Source organism: Gordionus sp. m RMFG-2023, chromosome 4 (genome assembly GCF_954871325.1).
Source record: "Gordionus sp. m RMFG-2023 chromosome 4, tfGorSpeb1-WG-v2, whole genome shotgun sequence".
NCBI classification, from domain to species: Eukaryota; Metazoa; Nematomorpha; class Gordioida; order Chordodea; family Parachordodidae; genus Gordionus; species Gordionus sp. m RMFG-2023.
In genome coordinates this window covers 24,188,296-24,212,824 of record NC_088778.1, presented here as the reverse complement: position 1 = coordinate 24,212,824, position 24,529 = coordinate 24,188,296, and the positions used below count along the sequence as shown (strand labels likewise).

Sequence of the window (24,529 nt, the reverse complement as noted above, 5' to 3'; positions counted from 1 at the left end):
TTCCGCTTCCAGAATAGTTCGGGGTGAGAAATTAAAATGATATAAATTCTTTTAAAACAATATGGAATGAGTGAGTGTTTGACATGAAAGGTCAATAGCATTCTAAATTATCTAAATCTGGTATTGCATTAAATTTTGATGAATGTTTTTTTTTAAAAAAAGTAATTAATATGTATACATTTTTGTCAATAAAATAACAAGCAAAATAATACCTTAATAAAAACAAAACAATTTTTTTTGCATTAATTAAGAGCAAGTGAATTGACGAACATTCTTAAATATAGTTTTACGACAATTTCATTTATTCGGAGACAATGCATTATATTGCGAATCTCGATTTCAACAAAGAAATAATAATTATGCATTACTGAGGAAGAGAACGCATTAATAGCGAAGGGAATTTCGTATTTGATATTAGGTCGCGGAGTTCCTTAAACGCATCCCTATTATCTTTTTGTTTTCACCAAAAGCAGGCGTAACTATCTGCCTGATTTCGTTAAAAAGAATTTCCCGGATCCATTATTTCTCACCCCACATGATATTTGCTCAAACCCGATTAGATAACCATTTACCGATTCATGCATTGATTTTATAACTATTTATCTTTATTTTAACTAATTTTCTATGTATTGTGTATTAGTCCATCACGGTTAATGATGCTTACTACCTTAAGGTACTACCTATCAAATTTGAATTTTGTTTATTTTTCATTTGGATAGGCACTACCAAATATATTTATAATATATATTTGAAAAATCCTTATTTTTGAAAAAGCCTCTATGACCTAGTCGGCAAGAGCTTCGCTTACTGATCCCATGATCACGGGTTCGAATCCCGGTATTGATCATGTTTTTTTTCTTATTCTAACTTGGTGGTTCCATCCTTGGGTGGATGATATATAGGAGACCGGACTCGACCACGTGATTCCATTATAATATATTAAATAATAAGGGTCTTTTTACATTTTAATAAATTTTGGTTGGTATTTAGCAAATTAGGTTGGTATTTAGAATATTTCCATACATTCACTTGGTAGTAAGCATCATTAACCGTCCATCACCGGCCTTTTAATTTTTTGCTATTTTATAAAAAATATTTTCGTTTTGTTTTATTATTTTACAAATCACTCGTAACATTCCCAGTTTCAACGTAATCCCTTGATAAGCCTTAGTGTTTAGCAGGTTCTTTTAAAATGGATTTAGATACAGATATAGATTCTTTGTAAAAATTAATGTACCTTTCTTAGATAAAAAATATTTTTATCTTTTGCTAAATAAAAGTATCTTAAATAGAAGATATTTTTTAGGGAAAAAATGATCTATTCCTTCCGCACAATCGGCAAGTCGATGAACAATTCAAGAATCTTTAACCTGTGTTTCACAAAAAATTGATATTATCGCTTTCCCACCCATTTGCTATAAATGAGTTGTGCGACCCAGCAATAAAAACGGATAGATAAATATATCAATCAAAAGAAGTGCATAAAAATATCTATATAATAGTGCACACAAATTGAACGTTTTAACGCAGCGTTTCAAAATGTAATTAAAAAAACGTAACGCAGCTTATTTGCGTTTTGAAACGCTGCGTTGAAACTTCAATTTGTGAGCACTATAAAATGTTGATTGTTTCAACGAGCTGAAAGATAAATCTGCAATAAATGACATCAAATTTTGTGGCTGATTTTTCCAAAGAGACCATACAAGAATTCGAAAATAAAGTATCTTAAAAATATCAAAAAGGTAAAAGCACATAATATAAAAGGATCGTATTATCTTAAATACAAGCATTCGTGGTATAACAGTACCGCCCAACTCCTGATAAACGATATATGTAAATCGCAGTGGCGTAGCCAGGATTAATCAATGGGAGGGGGGCTTCGCCCCCATACCCATATTAAAATTTTGCCAATATTTTTGTGCTTTATTAGTGTCTAACCACTATAGTAGCCAGCATAAATGAAAAAATATTAGTAACAAAATTTTGGCTAAATTTATGATTAATACGCGACTGAAAGCATTATTTTGAAAATTTTATCAATGTTTAGTCAATTGTAAATTAATCAATCCATTCGGTGTAGAAAGAAGAAATCGCTCCCCAAACCTCCCATTTTTATGATCACTCAATATATCTTATTCTATGTTAAAAATAATTATTTTAATTAAATTTTTTTAACAAAATTTTGCAGAAATTTCATTATAGATTTTATTTATTATTAAAATACTTTAGTATAAATAACACCCCTTTATTTAACTATGTATTTATTTTAATGATAATATACAATAAAATAAATTCCAAAATGTAGAAATTTTATACAGATTATATTAAAAATTTATTGTAAATAACTATATTTAAAAAAAAAAATTACAATAAAATAAAATATGAGTAATTCTTGTACGGTATTTAAAAAATCTAATTTAACAATTATAATTAATAAAAATGAGTATATTAACAAAACATAAATAATTCTTATTAGAGATCTGCAAAAGTAGGAAAATCGTGTTCGGGCTGGGTCTTTTTAAAAAAAATCGGGCCGGGTTGGGTCAGGCCGAATTTTTTTTTAAATATATCAATTTTATGTTAAATTTTTTATGTAATATATAAATTTATTTGATTTTATTTATAAAAACTAGATGCCATATATCTTTTATTTTGAGTAATTATAAAAATGAATTTCTATATTTAAATAAATTCGAGCCGGGCCGACAAAACTTTTTAAAAAATATTTCGGGCCGGGCTGGCATAACTTTTTTAAAATAATTTCGGGCCGGGCTTGAAAAATTATGGCCGATGCAGACCAATAATTCTTATTGCAAATGCAATATTTTATTAAAAATAGTATAATATAATATATAAATATTATGACTAAGAATTCATTTACGTTTTGAATATAAAAATTTTATGGCAAAGAACATATTATAATCATATAGCAATTTTATGATTTGAATTTATAAAGAGTGGTCTACTTTTCTCTGACATTTCGCTAATTCATCTAGAATCAAATTTTTATCTAGAATAATCTCCTTATATATATTTAATATGGCTAATCCATTTAAACGGCTTTCACCGGTTCTATTTCTTAAATAGGTTTTTAACCTTTTCAAAGTTGAAAAAGACCTTTCATTCATGCAGGTGCTAATCGGTAAGGTAGCTAAAATAAAAAACAATATTTTGATATTAGGCAGGGAATCTAAAGTGTAATTACACATGGAAAGGGCCTGCAAAGCATTATTGGTCTCAAAGAGTACTCTATTCTGCAAAGATTTTTATACCAAAATTGGGCATCACAAAGAAATTTATCATATGATCATGATAATCCATCAGAATGAGATTTTCTTAATGTCATCTCGCGTTTCATGTGTATTCAGACTCAACCGGCAAAAGAAAATAAAAGCTGTTTAAAATAAAATTGTGACTAATAAATCTTTGAGTCGTGGTATGCAAATGTGTTAGGGCATTCTCTCTTTCTTAATTGGTCCAGGTGTTTCCTTGTAATACCTTTTTCTGTATAAACTTGGAACATAGTGTCACTTTCCTTCAAATTGATTGTCCCTTGGGAGACTAATCAACTTCTTTAAATCATTAAAACTTCTGGAATGTTCTAAGTTCCATTCCCATTTTTCTTCGTTGACCATTTTGTACAACGGATCAGCAATATCAGCAAAGTTATTCAAAAATTTTCTATAATAACCAGCCATTCCCAGAAATGTTGACAACTCAGCAGCAGATTTTGGCTCTGGCATGTTAATTATTGCTTCAATTTTACCATGGTTAGCATGAATCCCCTTGTCTACTATATCGTGACCCAGGAACCTTACTTTGTTTTTAAAAATAAAGTACTAACCCGTTCGATAATATTCTCTCAAACACCTTCAATAATTTTTTCGTGTATCCATCTATTCAGTTCTTCGCCCACAAGATCAATCTTTGAATACTGTATACGTCTTGGTGGTATTATTTTAGGTTGGGCGTCACATCTTAAATGTAATTTGACATTTAATTTGTTAATTGGTTCGCTAGTCATTGGATTCACAATCTTTAATAAGTTTATTGATTTCGTCTTCATAATTAGTGTCGACATTTCCTATGAATTTATTTAAAATATTTTTAAAGGCATTGATCCAGATTCTTCCTAATAACGCGTTCTTTCTCGACTCTACAACTACTGCTAGTAACTATTTAGTGATTCCTTCATAACTTACTTTAACTTGAGTTGTCCCGATGATTTTAATCAAGTTTCCGTCGTAGGCTGTAATTGAAATAAAAATGTATCAATAAGAGGAATAAAAATATTTATTTTGTAAAAATCAAGCGATTGGACTATCTAGAAACTAATCTAGGTTTAAAATTTTTAATCCCAAAAATATTAGAGATCACCTTTACTTTCTCGTTATATTAACCAAATTAAATGATTTTTCTTTTATTTAAAAATTATAAAAAATTAATTAAAATTTTTAAAACTATCTAATTAGTTTAACAATATAAATTTTATTATTAAATTTATAAATATCTAATAAATTTACAATATATTTTTATTGTTATTTAATATTTTACATATAATTTTTAATATATATTTTTAAACCATGTTATCATTTAAAATTTAAAATTCTTATTTGTTTTTTTTAAATATTTTATTTTGATATCGTATTTTATAAATTTGAAACCGATTTTTAAATAAAATTATCAATAAGAAAAAAAATTCGAAGGTTATGGGGGTGGGGGGTCAAACCCCAAACCCGCCCCCTTGTCCACGCCACTGGTGAATTGGGATAATATTATAAATGGATTAGCTTGCATCATAAATATTAGAATATTGTCGATCATTTAAATTCCTACATTTGTTTCTTATCTTCAAATTTTCTAAAAAATAATAAAATAATTATACTACAGATAAAATAGAAAGAAACAATTTAATAAACCTGGTATAGGAAAACATGTTTATTGTATAAGAAATATTTTTTTTTATATTATAATAAGGATAATTACAGTATCGGAAAGTCTTTCTCGAGCATATGGCTGGCTCGATTTAACTATTAATAATTATTATCATTTGATGTAAAAAAATTATTTTATATAAACCATTTAAAATGTCGCTAAAAATTGTATTACAATACAATACATCTTAACTTTAAATTATAAATTTAACAATATCAAGATAAAGATAATTTTAAAAAAAATCTTTAAATTATTTTCGTCGCTTTTGTCACGTGGTAAGGTTACGCAATCATACTGATTACATTTTTATCTTATAGCCCATCTTCTTTAAAATTCTCAATTATCTTAATCCCGTTCTTGTGATTGGATCTTATTCCTCCTCTAGAAGTATGCGGTGCAATAATTTTTTGCATGTTAACACTTTATATTTACCACATAATACTATTAACTATATAAACTATAATTTATAGAACATTCTATAAATTACTTTAAATGGATGGTGGTAAATCAAAAACTCACACCTAGTGTATAAAACTATTGACTATTGAGAAGTATATTTATTTATTTCATTTTAAGTTAGTGAACCTACCAGGGTTTGGTATTTGATCGGTCAAATATCAATTGACAGTAGAATATGGTCAAATTCTATTAAATGTGCAGACCCGGCCCTAAGCCTGGGTACAAGGGCAGGTCCGTATTTTAATTTTTTTAAATATACCCTGGCCGGGCTTAAAAAATTTTTTTAAATATACCCTGGCCGGGCTTAAAAAAAATTTTTAAATATACCCTGGCCGGGCTTAAAAAAAATTTTTAAATAACCGCCCCGGGCCTAGATATTTTTTTAATAAAATACTTGTGCCAGGTTGGGTCGTATATTATATATAAAAATTCAAAATAAATAGATGGGTTAGGTCGAAAATGTTTTTTTTTAAATCTGAGCCGGGCCGTGCAAATGGTACCTCTGCAGGTGTCTGATGTATATTAATAATCGCCAAAATATATAAGTATTAATTAATAAATATTATATAATTAAATTTTATATTTTATGATATTTTGGTTCATTCTATAAAAAAACTGTTTTCGCATTGTGCGGCAAGAGCCTTTGCATCAACCAAGTTATGATCAGTTTCTATTATATTTTTAATTAATCTTATAACTAATTTTCTCGTAAGTTATCAATAGATTTCGATTATTTGAATAATACCTCATACACATCAATTTCCTTCAAACAGTGGATTCAGATATCACAAAATAACAATTTTAATATAGAATGCATATATTTTATTTCATCTTAAGATAATGATACCTAATGTAGTAGAGAAACATATAAATTTTTATATAAATCTCGCAAAAAATAATTGTAATGTGTGATCTTGTGTGATATACCCGAAAAGGAATATTGCTATAATAGGCCAATTTGAATTTTATCATTTCCCAAGCTGCTGATAATATTCGCCATGGTATTCATAACTTATGAAAACTCCTTTGTATGATTCAATCCTTGGATCACATTTTAAAATTGCTAGACAAATTTAATTTACCATATGGCAATTTTTCTGTGGTATTTACATACTTGCAGGTGTCATTACCAAGAAATCTATAATTTTTTCATTTTAGATATGGCTGTTCTTGATCCAGTTACCGTAAACAATCGACGAATGAGAAGATTTACGATATATATTCAACTCTTACATCTATATCTCCTATAGCTTTATCTAAGAGAGATCCGACTAACTTATTTAAACTGGGTAGGTTATAAATAGAACGTTTACTTTTAATATACTCTTTTATATAATGTTTTTGCTTACATTTCATAAATTTCTAATTTTTAGTTGGGTTTATCTATCTACAAAACTTTTTTATAACTAGATCGTTAGCTTTTCGTCATTTTGATTTTCAGATCGGTCAGAGTCTGTTATATGTTGGAATCAAAATCGAATTCCTAGGAGGTAAACTTGGCAAAATATATTCATCTAGGTCGATTAGAAGTTTGCCATTTTGATTCAAATTTTTTTTTACTAAGGCTGGATAATATAACTGTCATATAAACGTTTTTACCAGTCAAAGTGCATAATAATTATATGTAAAATGTAGCTATTAAATAAACATTTTAGAGTATTTGATCGATCAAATACACTTTCGATCAATTTGACATATTTGAACAGTCAATTTACGGATTGCCAACACCCTGTCTATTACATTTACAAAACTACACTCACACAATAGAGCGGTCAGAAGTTGGGAAAAAAATTAATTAAAATATGGCATGCTGAATATTTTTTTTACAGTTTACCTGCTTCCATTTGATAAGGGATAGGTGATTTTTAAATATTAATGGGGGTGAATCAATGTTGTTTAGATTGGCGATTCATGCATTAAATACATTTTAAAGTGTGCCTACATAGGAGTCAGCTGTAGCGCCATTTCGTGGTTTACACGTCAATTAAATGGCATTAATTGAATGACAACGCTCTTACTTCTATGTAGGTGCACTTTTAATTAATGAATCGCCAATCTAGTAGTATATATACATTATTGGGGTATGTATATTCGTTAGATCTAAGTGTCATCTATTAAAACTTTTGAGATAACTTTATTTACCAAAATTATAATAATCAATTGTCTCGGCAGTCAAAAACTTCTGGGTGCTGGTATCGGCTGAAAAAAGTGGCATCCGTGCAGTTTTCAAAATTAGACTTACTTGGTTTACAATTTCATTATGTTGCGTATTATTATTTACGCCATATAACCTTTTAACTCTAATTTGAATTTCATAGTTAAATCAGGGGCTTAAAAATATTAATTTTAAAAGGCCCGTCCTACCAACCTGCATCAGGCTTGCGGTTTCTTTTAATAACAATGGCAATTCAAATACTATCTTACATATAGCTATCCCGTTAAAATAGGGATAGGGAACGGAACTTCTTAGGTGTGGACACATTCCGGGAAGAAAATTTGGGAGAAATTATATGAGAACGGAAATTTTGAAAACCCGAAACGTTCCGAAAAAATAATATTTATTTTTTGCTTTCATATAACAATATCGATGCTCATTTAGATATTATAATTATTAAGAATTTAGGGTTAATGTTAAATATAACATGGTGAGATATTGAACGAACCAAATTTTGATACGAAATGAGGTACACATGTGTTTATTTATATATTTATATTTAAAAAATAGCCATTTTCGAAAAGCGTTTCTGGCCTAGTCGGATGTGTGCGTGCATCTAAATCCGAAGATTCTGAAGTTTAACCCCGTAAGTGTCATGTTTTTTTCTGAGGCCAGCTTGGTGGCTTAATACTTGGTGGATGATATATAGTAGATTGAACTCTATCACATGATTCCATTAATAAATATTAAAAAATAAATATATCTTATTTGCTATATATTGACTATGAGATATATAACATTAATTTTAGTATGTTAAAACACTTTTTATCAGTTAGAGAATGAAAAGAAATTAATATTTGAATAAAGTTTTAAATATTTATTTGCACGTCAGTTTTTATTTATTTCGATATTATTTTCACGTCTATTCAAATTTAGTAATATGTATATGAAGTTGTAATAATTAAAATTTACTTGCTAGTTTAGTTATACAAGTTGACATAATAACCCGAGATTGGCCCTGAAAAATGTATTTTAAAAAATCGACCTTTAAAAGTCTCTGGAGTATATATACAAAAAATAAATCGTGATTATTAATTGTAATCGTCCTTGGTATTGATATTGACCAATTATATTTTTGATAACAAAATTTTTTTTAAAGAAATCAATATTTTTTTTTATGTAATACTAAAATGGATATAATTATTGTTTATAGCATATTTATAAAATATATAATATTTTACATTTTTTAAAAAAATTTCAAAGTTATGGAAGCTTTAGTCTGATCGACTCCATTTTCATAAAAAAAAAACCTCCGAAAGTTAGTCTTCGATTCTTCGTAACTTTCACGTATAAGAAAATTCGAATAGGAAAATCCAAAGATTTAAAATCTCAAGATCCGGAACAAAATCAAAAAAAATTAATGGTCCTATTTTTATTACAAAATTCATCTAATATAATTGTTTAAAATATAAATTTAAAAAATCAGTAGGCCCTGACCCCCGAGATGAGAAAATTCCTAAAAAAATATAGCGGACGTATAATTAGTAGTGTTGTTAAAAGCCTCGATTTCACCGCTTATGAAACGAGTAAATCAATATCTCAAATATAAAAAAAATGTTATTATAAAGCCTCGTGGCGAAAGGTATTTCCCTCTTTTAAAATCTTAAAACTTAGGTAATATTTATATAGCCGCTTTTAAGAAAATGGGCCAAATCAAGGTTTTAAAACAACACTATTAATTAGTGCAAAAAATAAATTGGATAAAAGATTTTGTTTTTTGTTAAGAGATCACCGGTCAATGCTATCATAAAGACGTTGTGGTGGTTATAATAAATTATTCGTGTTAATGTAGTCTGAAAACTCAAAATCCTAAAAGTTCATGGAGGGAAGGAGGGAGGGTTCCGTTTAGAACTAATTTGAAGGGGTCATTGGTCTCCGTTAGTATTTTTTTTTCTTTCATCTTTCATTACATAAAATATAGCACTAATAGCACAGAAAAAAAATTCCATCAAATTTTAAAGACAATCAATTTGGGGAACTCATATACCCACTCTCCCCCCTTATGTTTTATTAAAATCATCTTCTTATCAGCAAAACAAAACAAAAATATAGAAATTTAATGAGGCCTAATTTTTATAACTTTTAATTATATTAAATCAAATAATATTATTGAAAAAATGTAAAAAAGAAATCAAATTCTTCTTTCCTTCTTTTTTTCTTTCACGTGATAAAAAGAATATATATATATATATATATAAGGTAATAAATTAAATTTAAATAAAAAGGTAAATAAATTAATATATCGCATACGAAACGATACGGTATAATACATGCTATAATTAATAAAAAGTTTCATTATGTCACTAGCTTGATCCTATTCCATATTATATAAAAGTTTTTGTTGATTCTTTAAAATAATATTTATTTTTTATTGCCTCGACATTTTAATTTTTCTATTTTGTTAGAATTACATGACATATAAAAAATATATTAATTAAAAGGGTAAGAATGCATTGTTTTTTTAAATTATAGATTAAAATATAAATAGTAATTATAAATTTTAAACGTATTGATAACGGTATCATCAAAAAATTAATAAATAAGACTTAATCTTGTCAAACGGCTCGATTTGAGCCAATTTTTAAAAATAAGTAACTAGATATTTTAGCTAGAATAATATGTTCGCCTCGAAATTTCGCAAATCATGTCTAAACCTTGGTGCCATCTATTTGCTAAATTTTCCAGCTTGGGTAATAGTATTATATATAAAATATTGAGTTAGTCCTTTAATCGGCTCCAATCGAACCATTTAATAATACTAATGGCAACTAGAGTGACACAGGAATCTGTTCGGTCAGGAGTAACATTTTTTTTATTCTCTAGCTCTTATAATTTTACCGATTTCGATGAAAAATCTTATTTCTTTTTAGGTGAAATATTTTTTATCCTTTTTTTCGAAATGGGATCTAATCTATTTCTAAATATTTTGGATTGGACTCGGATCTTCGAAGTAAAAAAATGGATAGATCGATATTTTTTATAGGATGGGACAGGAACTAAAAAATAAAACTCACCAAACCTATCTGCCAAAATATCGAAATACCTATTTATAGGCACTTTTAATTGTAAGAAAAATTTAAGATAAACGGGCTTTCCAGGATTACAATTTATTATTATTATTAATATACAAGCAATAAAAAGGGGGAAAAAAATCGCGAAAGTGAAAGAGAAAATCCTTGTTTATTTATATTTTATAAATAATAAAATCCAATTAATTATATCAATGTTCCCATTAAATTTTTTTTATTAAACATGCATATGTGATTTGTGATATAATATAAATTTTATGAGATATATTATTTAAGCTAGGCATCAGATACAGAATAAACATCATAAATATTAGTTTAAGCGCATTTTAAATTTTTGCATACTATAGTATTACTTTTTCACCATCTTAAAATCTTATGAGAAGATTGGGATTCAATTTTAAGGTATAATTTTGCAAATTTAAGGGACACTGGCCATTCTAATGTAATATTGCAATGAATAGGGGCATCTCAGTGGGCAAACCATCGAAAATAGGAAGAATGGCTGGAGGGGTTGGCAAACCATCACAACTTAAGTTCAAGGTAAATGTATGGTTTTTTGTAAGGTTTAATTAAAAAACATAAATTTAACAAAATTCTCTTTCTTTTTTATTACTAAATCACAATTATAATGATGAAAATTATTATATTATAAAACAAAAATCTCAAAAAAAAAGATAAAACATAAAATGGTGCCCATTTTAAAAGGCAGAAACAAGTAATTTTATTAAAATATGTTTGTTTATTGGGTATATAGGTTCCAGCTTTATTTTTTTTGACCAACAATAATCTTATTTTGTTCCTCTTCTCTGGGCCTTCACTTCTATATAATTAACAACCAAAAAAAATTCCATTTGCAAACACATAGTCTTTAAGTTGTTTTGGGGGTTAAAAGGGCTAAAATATTGTCCATACATATTTTTTGAGCTATAACATCATATTAGATTTCCTTTTTACTGAGCTTTCTATTCATAGGCTTAATTGCTTAAAAGAAATGACTTCCTTAATCCCTATAATCTCATAAAACATTTTCTCCCCTTATTTACAAATTCATTAATTAAATAAAAAAAGATGGTAACTTTTATGGGGAAAGGTGTAATATTATTTGGTATATAAATAATTATAAAAATTCATAGGAGTATTAATAGTTTTTTAATCTTATAGGTTTTAATAAATTATAAAAAATTGGAATGACTAATATATAAACATTTAAATTAATAAGATTTAATAAGTTAATTTATTATTTTAATATTAATATATTATTCCATTTTATTTGAAGAATATAAAGATATTTACACCTTTATAATGAAAATAAATATATGTTCAAAGAAGATAAATACAAGCTTTTTCTTAATTTTAAAATAGAATTAGATATACCTAATTTAAAAAAATAACAATTAAAATTTAATTCACAATCAAAATATTACAATAAATAGTTTTAAAATATTTAAATTTATAACTATTTATTTATAACTATATATATAACAAATATTTTAAATAGAAATATGCTAATAAATTAATCTATTTCATATCAAGATATAAATCTATAAAAATATATTATTTATAGTCATCATTATGAGCAAAAGAATAAATGATATAATTTTTATAAAAATATTCAAATTGTAACCTGCTATTTTAAGAACAATTCTATCAGGTGGATCTAATTGTAGAATATTTAGATCTTTAGCATCAATTAATACGGAGCTTTCTCTTTTTTCCATCAAATTTTTACATTTATAATGTTAAAATTGTAAAATATGTTTTAATGAATGAATGGCTAAATATCTCTTTAACTCAATTGAGTTAAATAGGAAAACTATAAAAAATTTAATAAAATATCGTTATATTGAAATAATTATGGTTAAAATCTTGATTTTAAGGTTTAATTACATTTTGCAACAATGATATTTCATCTTAATGATAAAAATACATCTTTTGTGAAATAATACCTAAATATAAATTTATGGATAATTAGTAAGAACACTAAATAAAAAATAATCACTATTCTGGCTTAGAATAAAAATATATTCTATTGCAATAAATTGTAGCTCTACTGCTAATATTTAAAATTACCCCATTCTTTTTTGTTAATTTTATATTACCTTCTCACAAAACACCAAGGGCTTTTGTTTTTTTTTTTTGAGGGGGGGGGGGAAGATTAATTAAAATTAAGTCATTTGTCTCTACTACTTTAGCAGGTGATAAATCTGATATATTTGGACTCTGTAGAAAAAATTGATACAGACCTAATCCAATGTATGAGGGAGCGGAGTCATTAGAATATTCCGCATGGCACTTTATTATTATCAGCATGAATATTGGCAGGTTCTATTCCGGTACTATTGTAATCAATATTGGATATAGGGGAATATAGATGGTTTATGCTATTTTAGTGCTGAAGAGGGTCTTTATGGAATATTTAAGTGCAAATAGAACGATGGTTATTGATATTAATTTTTAGTTCATCATTGATTAATTGTTTTTCTTACATCTTTTTAGGTGCCAGATTGTGATACAGAGTTAATTATTCGTAGGCAAACTAGATATTACCTCATTTATAAGGTTTTAGAATTTGATATAATTTTGTGAGGGGTCTGCTATAAATAATCTCCAGGGGCATCACTATCATTTACAAATGCCCTCTTTATGGACTTTCGGCCTTCTCTTTTCCGGACTTTGAAATCAAACCCATTGTAACTTCAATACCATAGTGATATTATCTTGTAGATTCAATACCGCATTGATATTTTGCTATTATAGAATTAACACGAATACCGTATTAATATTTTGTTATTGTAGAATCAATACTGTGTTGATTTTTAACAGATGTTTTTATCGATTCAAATATATTGACAGCCGCTAAAATCGTGAAATACAAGGGCATCATTAGCCTTTACAATCTCAGGGGGCTTACCTAAAAAAAAAATATTTTCAATACAAAATATTTATCGATTTATTACAATATTAAATATTTTTAAATTCGAATATAAAAAATTATTTGTCTAAAAAATTACAAGTTATAAAAAAGGCTAACCTCAATTGATAATGGTTTTTAAAAACCAACAGGGTGATATAATTCTTAGTAACCTACATTGACAAAAGGTCATTGAACTAATATAAGGTTGTGTTACCATTTTACTTTTATAGAATTGACTAATAAGTAAAAATTTGTAGGCCTATCCAAATCAATCATTATGAAGAGGATAATATAAACGACTAATCTAAATCATAAGACTGGTGGTTAGAGCTAGATGACATTATGAATTGAGGTAAGTAATTGAGAAAATTATTGTGAGATAATTTCAAAGATATAAACTTCCATTTTTAATGATATATAAACGACTAGACGACCATTATTGCTTATCTAAATATGCAAATGCTCTCAGCAGCAGGAGTAATAAAAATTCATAGCCACACAAATAATAGAGACTTGTTAATTTGCTGCAGTCATAGCCAAGACACTCTCTATCTAAACTCTTATCAGAATTTATTATGTTATAGCAATTGATAAAACAAAAACACTAAAAATCTTTAGAAGAAATAATTATGCAAATGTTTGTAATTATAAACTAAGGACCAGTGTGATATAATGAAAGCAATTAAGATTTTATATATTATTCTAGCACCACCTCTGAATGGTATATTATATCTTAAAATAATATTAGTTTGTAATATTATCAAAACTGTTTCTGTCAGAAAAAAAATATAGTTTTAATAAAAACTCGTAAAAAAGAAAAGGAAAAAAAGATATCTAATGAAATTACATCCATTGTGGGATGAATAATAAGATTTTATATTTTAATAATATTTTTAAATAAATAGTTAGCGTTAAAGAATTGAATGCAAATTGTTAATCAAAAGAATTTATTAGTAAAATTTATTAAAATATTAACTGTAATATATTCTATAACTGTCAAATACGTCTGTTAAATTGGCATTTTACCTAATATTTATAACCAATTTTATATAATAGAGGATTATCAACTATATGTCTACTTACTTTTTATAAAGAAATATTTTATAGTTATTTTCACCCTGAAAATATGTTTAGAAAGAGGTATAGGAACTAAATTTAAAAATGAATAATATAGTTGATTACAGTGGCGTCATTAGGGGGGGGGGGGGGCTCGAGCCCCCTGAAGCAAATTTTTTTTTAAAAAATTGCTCCTTAATATTTCCTTGAACTAAAAATAAATTTTTTTAATTGCCCCCTGAACGATTTCTTTTATAATTCTATTGAGTAATATATAGATTAAATTTTATTATTTAAAAATTAATAAGACTCTAAATTTTTATTAAATAAATATTATTTTAATTATTAGATTAGATACATATAAATTATATTTTCACTATGTCAGCTTACAATCAAATTCTGAATTAATAATATATCAATATCACTCACTAAATATTAATTTAGCATTAACCGTTGAAGCTTAATTGACTTTTATTATTTAAATTATTATATAACCCTAATTAAATAAACATTATCCTTTATTAATTGAAAATTAACAAATTTAATATTCTAATTAGCCGAGTTTAAAATCACTAATCAACTATTATATTATTGATTTTTAAATTTAATTATCATGTCTCTTCCTAAAATTATTTTCGAGGTCCAAATCCAAATATTTATAAGAGATTTATTTATAAAAATGAGTAAGCATATAGTTTATAATCCTCTTATATAATTATTTATAAAATTTAGGTAAAATGCCACTTTTACAGACTTATTTGACACTTATAATATATTACAGATAATATTATAAAATTTTACTAATAAATGCTTTTGATAATAAATATAAGTAACAATTTACATTCAAATATTTAACACCATCAATTTATTTAAAATATTATTAAAAGTAAACGTCTTATTATTCAACTCACAATGGATGTAATAAATTAGATATATTTTCTTCTCTTTTTTTTAAGTGTTTTTAGGAAAACTATTTTTTTCTTCTTTGAAAAACAGTTTTGAGTTAAATTTTTAATACGAATATATTTTTAATATTATTACAAACTACTATTATTTTAAGATATAATATAACTAGAGGTGGTGCGACAATATATTAAAAATCTTAATTGCTTTCATGATATCACTCTGGTTCTTATTTTATAGTTACAAAATGTTTCATTACTAATATGGCATCCTTCCCGTGTAAATAATTCAAGGCTTCAATATATTTGCATTACTAATATGTCATCCTTCCCGTGTAAATAATTCAAGGCTTCAATATATTTGCATAATTTCTTTTAAAGATTTTTAGTGTTTTTGTTTTATCAATTTATCTAACATAATAAATTCTGATATGGCTTACCATCGTGAGTGTCATGGCGATGACTGCAAATTAACCAGCATCTATTATTAGTGTGGCTATGTAATTTAAGATTATTACTACAGCTGCTGAGGAGAGCATATGATTGCATATTTTATAAGCAATAATGGTCAACTGTGTAGTCGTTTATGTATCATTAAAAATGGAAGATAATCTTTTAGAAATTTAATATCTCACAATAATTTTCTCGATTACTTATCTAGATTCCATCATGTCATCTAAGAGGAAGCTCTAACCACCATATAGGTTTATGATTGGATTGGTCGTTTATATTCTCTTCTTCAAGAATTGTTGATTTGGTAAGGCCTATAAATTTTTCCTTATTAGTCCATTCTATAAAACATAGTCTAAAATGTTAACAGAGAGTTAAATTAGTTTCATGACCTTTTGTCAATATAACTTGCTAATAATTTTATAGCCTTATGTGGTTTTTCCATTATCAATTGAGGCATATGTATGAATTAATTAACCTTTTTTATCACTTGTAATTCTTTAGACGCAAAAATTTTTTATATCAGCGATCGAAAATATTTTATACTGTAATAAATAGATTTTGTAAAAAATATTATTTTTAGAAATGTCTACTGATTTGATTATTTATATGCTAGTTTATTTTATATGCAAAATATTATAATGACAAAATATGAAATTCAGAATAATTGTTTAGAGTTACAAATTTTAAAATAGTATATATATTAATGATAAACACAGGGAAGGCAGGTATTAAAAAGTGGAAAAAGTTTAATTTATTTTATTATATCTATCTATATACAAAATTCTTGTCATTATATACATTTTTTATAATATCTTATTTACATATAAACAAAATACATATGTCCTTTACAATTTTACTTTTTCTTACAATTTCATTTTACTTTTTCTTATCACTGACCTTTTAAACTAAAAAATACAATATTCAATTTTAGACCTTTTAAACAAAAATTATAATATTCAATTATATTTAACAATTAATATAAAACCCGGAGGCAGTGCAAAAGCGGGTCGACCCCCAAATGGAGGATATGGGGGCGAAGCCCCCCGTAAATTTTTTTTAGTTGAGCCCCCGATTGTAAAGCCTAGCAACGCCCCTGGTTGATTAATGATTTTGAACTCGCCTAATTACAATATTAAATTTGTTAGTTTCAATAATAAATGATTATATTTATTTAATTAGATTTATAAAATAATTTAAATAATAAAAATCAATTAAGCTTCAACTGTTAATTCTAAATTAATATTAAGACATTATGAGAGATATTGATATTCCATTTTTAACACAGTATTTGATTTAATTGCAAGCTGACATAATAATAAAATATAATTTATATGTATTAATCTAATCTAATAATTAAAATAGCACTCATTTATTAATAATTTAGATAGTCTAATTAATTTTTATATAATAAAATCAAATTTATATTAAATACTTAATAGAATTATAAAAGAAATCGTTCAGTGGGCTATCAAAAAATTTGTTTTTAGTTTAGAGGAATATTAGGGAGCCATTAAGAAAAAAATTTTTTCGTTTCAGGGGGCTATAGCTGTGCGCTCTCTCCCCTAGTGACTCTACTGGTAAAATATTATTTATTATATCATCGCTTTAAATATATTGGGGGCCATTAAATTTTTAAAAAATCAATTCATTATATATTATTTTATCGCTTCAAATATAATGGCGGCCATAAAATTTTTAAAAATTTACCTTGAATTTATAGTGAGCGCGATCGTGATTTCTACGGGCAAAATCGCGCTTGATTTTAATTCATAGTGCAGATTTAACATCTGGTAATAAGCGATTTTAATAATATTTCATTACAATGGTTTCATTACAATGGTTTCATTCAAATTATTATTTTTATACTAAATGATGATGAAGAAAAGAAGAATAAACAAAATAAATATTAATAAAAGGAAAGAGGGTGAATTTTAAATCCTCTTTCATAAACAAGGCTAAATTTTACCATTATATGAGAATGATCAAAGTATTCAATTTTATCTTTAATTTTATTTTATATAGGTAACTTTTATTACATGCGAAAACATATAAAATCAGTTTACTCAACAGCCTAATTTTATATATTTTATAACCATAGACGAAAAACGCATGGTTTGACTTAGGTAATAATAAAGTACTTTATTAATTAAATAAATTTTTTGTTTATGTATTTAGCCATTGGATGTAACTATCTTAGCTTGACCTATTCCTTCAAATGGGGTTTTCAGCAATCCAAAAAAATAGGATCACATGCCTAGCTATATGGCTACTTTAGTAAGCATTCATATGCGACAATCTACTCTCATTAACTTTAAGAGGATAGCAAGGAATTTTGAACGGAAGTGGAATTTACCTAACTTGTTTATATAATAATCCTATATTACAAAAATAATATTTTCCATAATTAAAATTTTATCTTATTTTGTATTTTATATATTTTTTAAAAAAGTTTTTACATTTTATAGTGATATTTTTTATAATATTTCAAAATAATAATTTGCTGACACCACAAATCTATATTATGAAGATTTTATATATTATTTAAACAATATATTTTCATTATAATAAATTTTACCATATTTGGATTTTATGTGAAATATTTTTTAAATTGTTATATTTTGTAGTGATATTTTAATAAAAATAAATTTACCTTTAATTTTTAACTATAAACAGTTAGAAAAATATTTTACGATGCCACTGCGCTACTGCCGATTTTTATGGCGGGGTCTAAATCGATTCACCGCCAGCCGATGTAATTAGAAAGGTATATTAATATATATCAGAGACTTTTAGAAGTACCACTTGCACGCCCTAATATCCCTCATTCCCTGGACTAATGGTCTCCTGCTCGCTTGGGACTATACCTGTGTTGATTTTGCAGCAAAGTCCAACAACTTCTTATTTTCAGCCATTGAAAAGGCTGAAATCTTAAAGAAAAACAAATATGATGGCCTTATCAACAGCGTATTCATACTGATTACCAAAACCCTAGGCATGTTTTGAAGTGATGCCCTCAATTTCATTATAATCATAGGAAAAAAATGAGACAGATCTCAGGGTACCCCAATTTTCCCTGGAAATCTGCAGGTCCAATCTTTTAAGCATTCACTCTTCTCTAGGGTGATTTGTAATTGCCCGATTAATATTCCAAAATATTATTATGTAAGCCTCGAGATTTGGTAAATAGAGGTTCAAACCTTTCTGCCATCCCAGAGCAAAATCTCCAGTCTTATATAATATTATTTTGGCTAAAATATTGATCGGGCCAATAAACAACACTACAAAGCTGTGATAACGGTATTTGCTTCAGTTGGGGTTATACCATTTAACTTTTATCTAAAATTCCTCGATATTTTAAAGAACTTTTAAGAAAAAGTATGAAAATTACTTTTTTCCCCTAAATAATATTTTACGCCAAAGAATTGCGAAGAACATCCATCCATATCCAAAAATTATTTAATTTCTTATAAGCTAACCATTTTATTGATAAACCGTGATTCTCTCATTTTTTTTATATAAAAAAATCAATATATTAAAAAAACAAAATGTTTTGTAAAATTAATCAGTCCACAGTTTTCATATCACGGGAATTGAGTATTTGATGCACGTATTTTTGATCTTTCCTCTTATCGGGCTTAACCTCAGCTACTAATTTTTCGGGGCCCTTTTTTGACATCTCACTCTCATCGTTAGCAATGTAAGTGGAGGAATCGGCTGTGGATTCTTCGTCCTCTACGTATTCACTTTTGTTTCCGAGCCATTTACTAGTTTTTATATCGGAAATTCGCGCCCTTTTACTGATATCGGATTCGAGTAACTTGTATATGAGTTCTTTGACTTCCGCAGACAATTTTTTCGACCTGGAGAATCCTACCTTCTTTTCCATTTGATCTTTAATCATTTTTTTAATGTTGGAATCGTCATAGGGCATCGAGCCGCATACCTGAATAGTTTGCATCGATTCAGTTTTATTTATAAATAAATAAAATATTAACAATCTATTTTAGAGGAATAAAAGATGGCCAATTGAATATTAAAGTTCCTTGTCAGTTTTAAAATAAATAATAAACAGAATAAAAATTTTGTGAAACTATATACTTTAAAAAATATATATATTAGTGTAAAATCTATTTATAGAAATATAAAGAGCAATATTCTTATTGATTCACTATAAAAATTCAAGAAATCATTAAGTGTGTTATAAAGGTGTTTTTTGAACTATAAGAGTATAATAAAAATATTTAAATTATAATAAAACCATGATATAAAGAATGACACCCATGCTCCATATATCGTACAAAGGGCACACGTAAGGATTTCCCTGCAAAATTTCCGGGGCCGCATAGGCGGCGCTCCCGCAATAAGTTTTACTGAGCTCTGATCCATCGTAAAACCTGGCGAAACCAAAATCGGATATTTTTATCGAATTATTGATATCAAGGAGTAAATTCTCGCATTTTAGATCCCTGATAAATGTGGAGAAAAAAAAATATTAAATTTGTTTTTATAATTTTTAAATCTCTAATTAAATTTTTTAAAAAATGGTGCAATTATTTAACGCTGCGTTTATTACGCATTCAATAGTTAAGGATACGAGAAATAAATTCTCTCTTTTAATCCTGAATCATCTCTTTAATGAGGCATTGCAAACGCTCAAAAAGGCTACTTTACGCTGCCTTAAAATTTAAGAATCTTTGAAACGTTGAGTAGCTTCAATTTACATACATATTTATTAATAAATAAGATTACCATTTCTAAATTGATGTTTAAATTATAAATTATATGTATTAAATCACTTAATATTATTTTAATAGTATAAATTTATAAACTCTGTAATTTACCCATATCAAAAAATGAAATAGAAATCAGTTTTTTTTAAATGACGAAAACGTAAAATAGTTTTTTGCGTTTTAAACTCAGCGTAAAAATATGATCTAGCAAGATCTCTTAACTTACATTGCAAGTTTTCTAAACGCAGCGTTAAAAAAACTGGACCAGAAGCTTTGGATTTTACTTGAAATTTTAACAAAAATTCGGTGATGTGAATTAAAAATATAACCATATTGCCTTATTTTTATATAGCATTTGTTAAAATTAAGAGATAGAAAATAGGATAGAAAACCTATTTAGGGAAGAGAAAAATATTTATTTGGAATTTGATATAGTTTTGAATAATAGGTTGCGTTTTTGCGGAGCGGAAAAATAGTGTTCTATAAATACAACCTAAATTTAATTTGAGTTTATTTCTAAAATATTTCCCATTTTGAGCACGATATAAAAATTGTACCTTTTTAAGATCTAGCTATACCATTGATATAAAAAGTTCTTAATTTTTATATATATAAATATGTTTAATTTTTATATAATTTTTATCTACAACCTATGCACTATGTTATTATGATGTAAATATGAAACACCACTGGTGAGTTCTGAAAACATTCTTTTCGCTCTTCTTTCATCTAAAGCCCCCTTGAGCTTTATATATTGTAATAGATCGCCATGGCCCGCTAACTCCATAATTACGTAAATCTAAAATATAATAAATAATTTATTTGAGGCTAAATTTTGAATAAAGATCCATAACCAATAAATAGTTGTAGTTTTGTGAGTTATTCTGAAAATTGGTCGCTTTTTTTTTTAACTTTTATTCGTTTTCTCAATATAATTGACTAATTTTTTATAACCTTAGTTAATTAAATCTCTCCAATGATTCAATAGAAGCCCATGCCCGTATCGGGCTTTAAAGAATGTTTTAAACCCTTGATTTAGCGGATTTTTAATAAATGGCAACGTCGAAGCTTATTTAATATATTTTTTGGTGAAGATTTTGCTTAGCCGTTTTTATTAAAGATCGGCAATTGAGATTTTTAGCATTATCCGACACTGACACAGAGCTCTACTCAATATCGGTGTCAAATTTATTGTATCTTGGACTAGGATATATTTATAATTTATATTTAACATTCAAAGTATGAAATATTAATAAATTAGAAATTGATCATTATTAATCATTTTTCAATCATCACTTTGGCTTATATAATTTTATTGAGGTTATGCGTTATACCTTTTAATGACTTATCTAACTATACTACATCAGCAAACATACTTAGAATTGCTATAAGGATAATGTTAATTCTTAAAAAAATATCTATATTTTAAAATAAAGTTCAAGATTTAGGACAAGGTTTTTTAAAAAATTTATATATAATGTACTTTAAAAAATTGTATAAAGAACGCTCTATATGATATTAAACAATTTTGTAAACCTAACCTCTCTTGGGTTTAGGAACTTTAAACCTCATTTACTACTGATTGAGGATTTGATTAATTTTCACTAAAAAAACAAAATAAATGGTATATATTGTCAATATAATACTTTATATCCGACATGAATTATGTCAAAAATTTCTATGATGTTGGGATGGTGCATCTTTTTTATTATGCTAAGTTCTCGGGGTAAAAACTTTTCCACGAAGTCTCGTTTGGCCTTCTGTTTATTGATTATTTTTATGGCGACTCGTTTTTGCATCAATTCGGAGTGGGCTAGTTTAACCTTAGCATAGGATCCTTCTCCCAGTGTCGATCCCAAGAAATAACCTCTCTTTTTGAGCTCAGATTCATCGTCTACCTGATTGGTGTCCCGATCTCGGATAGAAGAAAGCTTCCCTATATTTTCGGTATTCATCTTGCTATTGTGAGAAGTTAGGTTTGAGAAAATATTATTCCCTATTCTTTCACGAGAGACTTCCCAGTGTTAAAAACTAATATAGCTTTTTTTTTATATTTCGCTGACAGTAGTTACATAAGAGTCATTGATTGTTCGAGAAGAAAGCATTACAAGAGAGAAGAAAACGGGGAAAAAAATAAAACTTAAAGAGTTAAGATTCCAGATTGTGATTTACATTTAAAATATAGCTGGAGAATTATTACGACATAATATACTTTATGAAATGATTGTTATTTGAAAAATTTAAAAATAAAACGTATGATTTATACGTAGTTATAAATCTGCAAATACATTATTTTAAAATAGAAGGCGTGATCCAATATTATACAGAATGTATGCATGATAGTTAAGTTTATAAATAAGGTAAAATACTATTTAATTTAATATAAAATAATCTCAACGCTAAAATATCGTAATTTGTCAGCAATCGATCTCTATTATTTAAATTTTGCATCTCTTCTGTTTTACTCTTATATATACTCTTAATATATTTTTTGGCATACATATTATTTCATTCAGAATAATAAAACAGCTAAAAACTTACGACTTTTTGAAATCGATTAAATTATGTGTAAAACTTATATTGTTGAAATCCTTTTCATAGATATTATTTCTTCGATTAGCAAGATTTAGGCTTTTATGCTTAAAACAGGGAGCGATATACAATGTCCCAATTTATATTTACCAAATATATATTCTAACTTTCTGTAACAGTTTATTTTGCGGTAAAGACTAAAATTGCCCGAATTAAAGGGAATATACTGCAATTATAGGAGTGGATTTTTCTAAAGAGTTGGGGGGGGGCACTATTAGGTGTGAGTCTCTCTATAAATTTTAAAAGATCTTTACGTCCACTAATTATTGACCATTGCATAGGGGTATCTGGAATTATCCTATAGAAGAAACCCCATGATGAGGCGGGGTTCCCATAAATAGATCTTTAGGTCCACTTATAGTAGGCCTTTGGCTATATTATATTTTAATTTTAAGTTTTTCACTTATTTTTTTTATAAAAGTGTTTTTCTAAAAATTTTAATTTATAATCCTTATTTTAAAAAGTTATTCACTTTTACTAATTCTTTCAAATTCTTCCTTATGATATATTGTATCCATTTTTTGGGTGGAGGGGGATTTATTTTAAAAAATGATATTTAAGAAAATATTGAATTTAAATGACCCTTAAAGGTTTTCTGTTTTAACAGACTTATTTATCTAAAATTTTGTTGTTTTTTTAAATTAGATTTAATGTTTAATGGCGAATGAAAATTTAATAATTTAATACCTAATATTTTTGGAGGCGATTTCTAAAAGCCGAATTTTTTTAGGAAGCCATGCTTAGGGGCCAAAATTTGTTGGGGGTAGCCCCTTATGGATACGGCTTATGATACGAAATTTTTATAGAATTTTACTTGATAAATTAATTATTAATCAAAGTACCAGAGTTATTAAGGTAAAACATTTTTGGGTATCATATGATATATAAGATACTTTTGAAATTTCAAAATATCGACAACTTCTCCGCCAATTTTATGTACCGGTATCAATAAATCGAGTTTTTATTCTTAAATGATAGTAAAATATATATAAATCTTTAAATTGCTTATTTGATTATTAATTCGAATTTTCTATATCTTACATAAGTTTACTTTCTAGTATAATTTAAAAATTTAGAAATATAAAAAATATGTAATTTATGCATAAATATTTACAAATAAAATTTTTTAATTAATCCAAAACCAAGTTATTTTACATTATATTATATAAATATTAAAAATAATTTGATGAAAATATTTTTTTAGATTTTCAGCCCAAAAAATAGATTTCGCCATTTTTAATAAT

At 26.6% G+C, this 24,529-nt stretch overlaps 2 protein-coding genes across 2 annotated transcripts in view; both read right to left on the bottom strand.

Annotated features, from left to right (window-relative positions):
• LOC135929119 (microtubule-actin cross-linking factor 1, isoforms 1/2/3/4/5-like) overlaps positions 1-12,397 on the bottom strand; it is a 69,718-nt gene extending 57,321 nt beyond the window's left edge. The window contains exon 1 of the mRNA XM_065465626.1: positions 12,263-12,397. Within this exon, the coding sequence (XP_065321698.1) occupies positions 12,263-12,356 (94 nt within the window). The 5' untranslated portion in view covers positions 12,357-12,397. The remainder of the gene's footprint in view (positions 1-12,262) is intronic.
• Positions 12,398-19,446: 7,049 nt separating this feature from the next.
• On the bottom strand, positions 19,447-22,829 carry LOC135928215 (testis-specific serine/threonine-protein kinase 1-like). The gene is made up of 4 exons (XM_065464608.1): positions 22,340-22,829; positions 21,344-21,492; positions 20,222-20,429; positions 19,447-19,906 (listed from the first exon to the last, which is right to left on the bottom strand). The coding sequence occupies exons 1-4, from the start codon at positions 22,646-22,648 to the stop codon at positions 19,526-19,528; spliced, it is 1,047 nt and encodes a 348-aa protein (XP_065320680.1). The 5' UTR covers positions 22,649-22,829; the 3' UTR covers positions 19,447-19,525.
• Between the last annotated feature and the right edge of the window lie 1,700 nt (positions 22,830-24,529).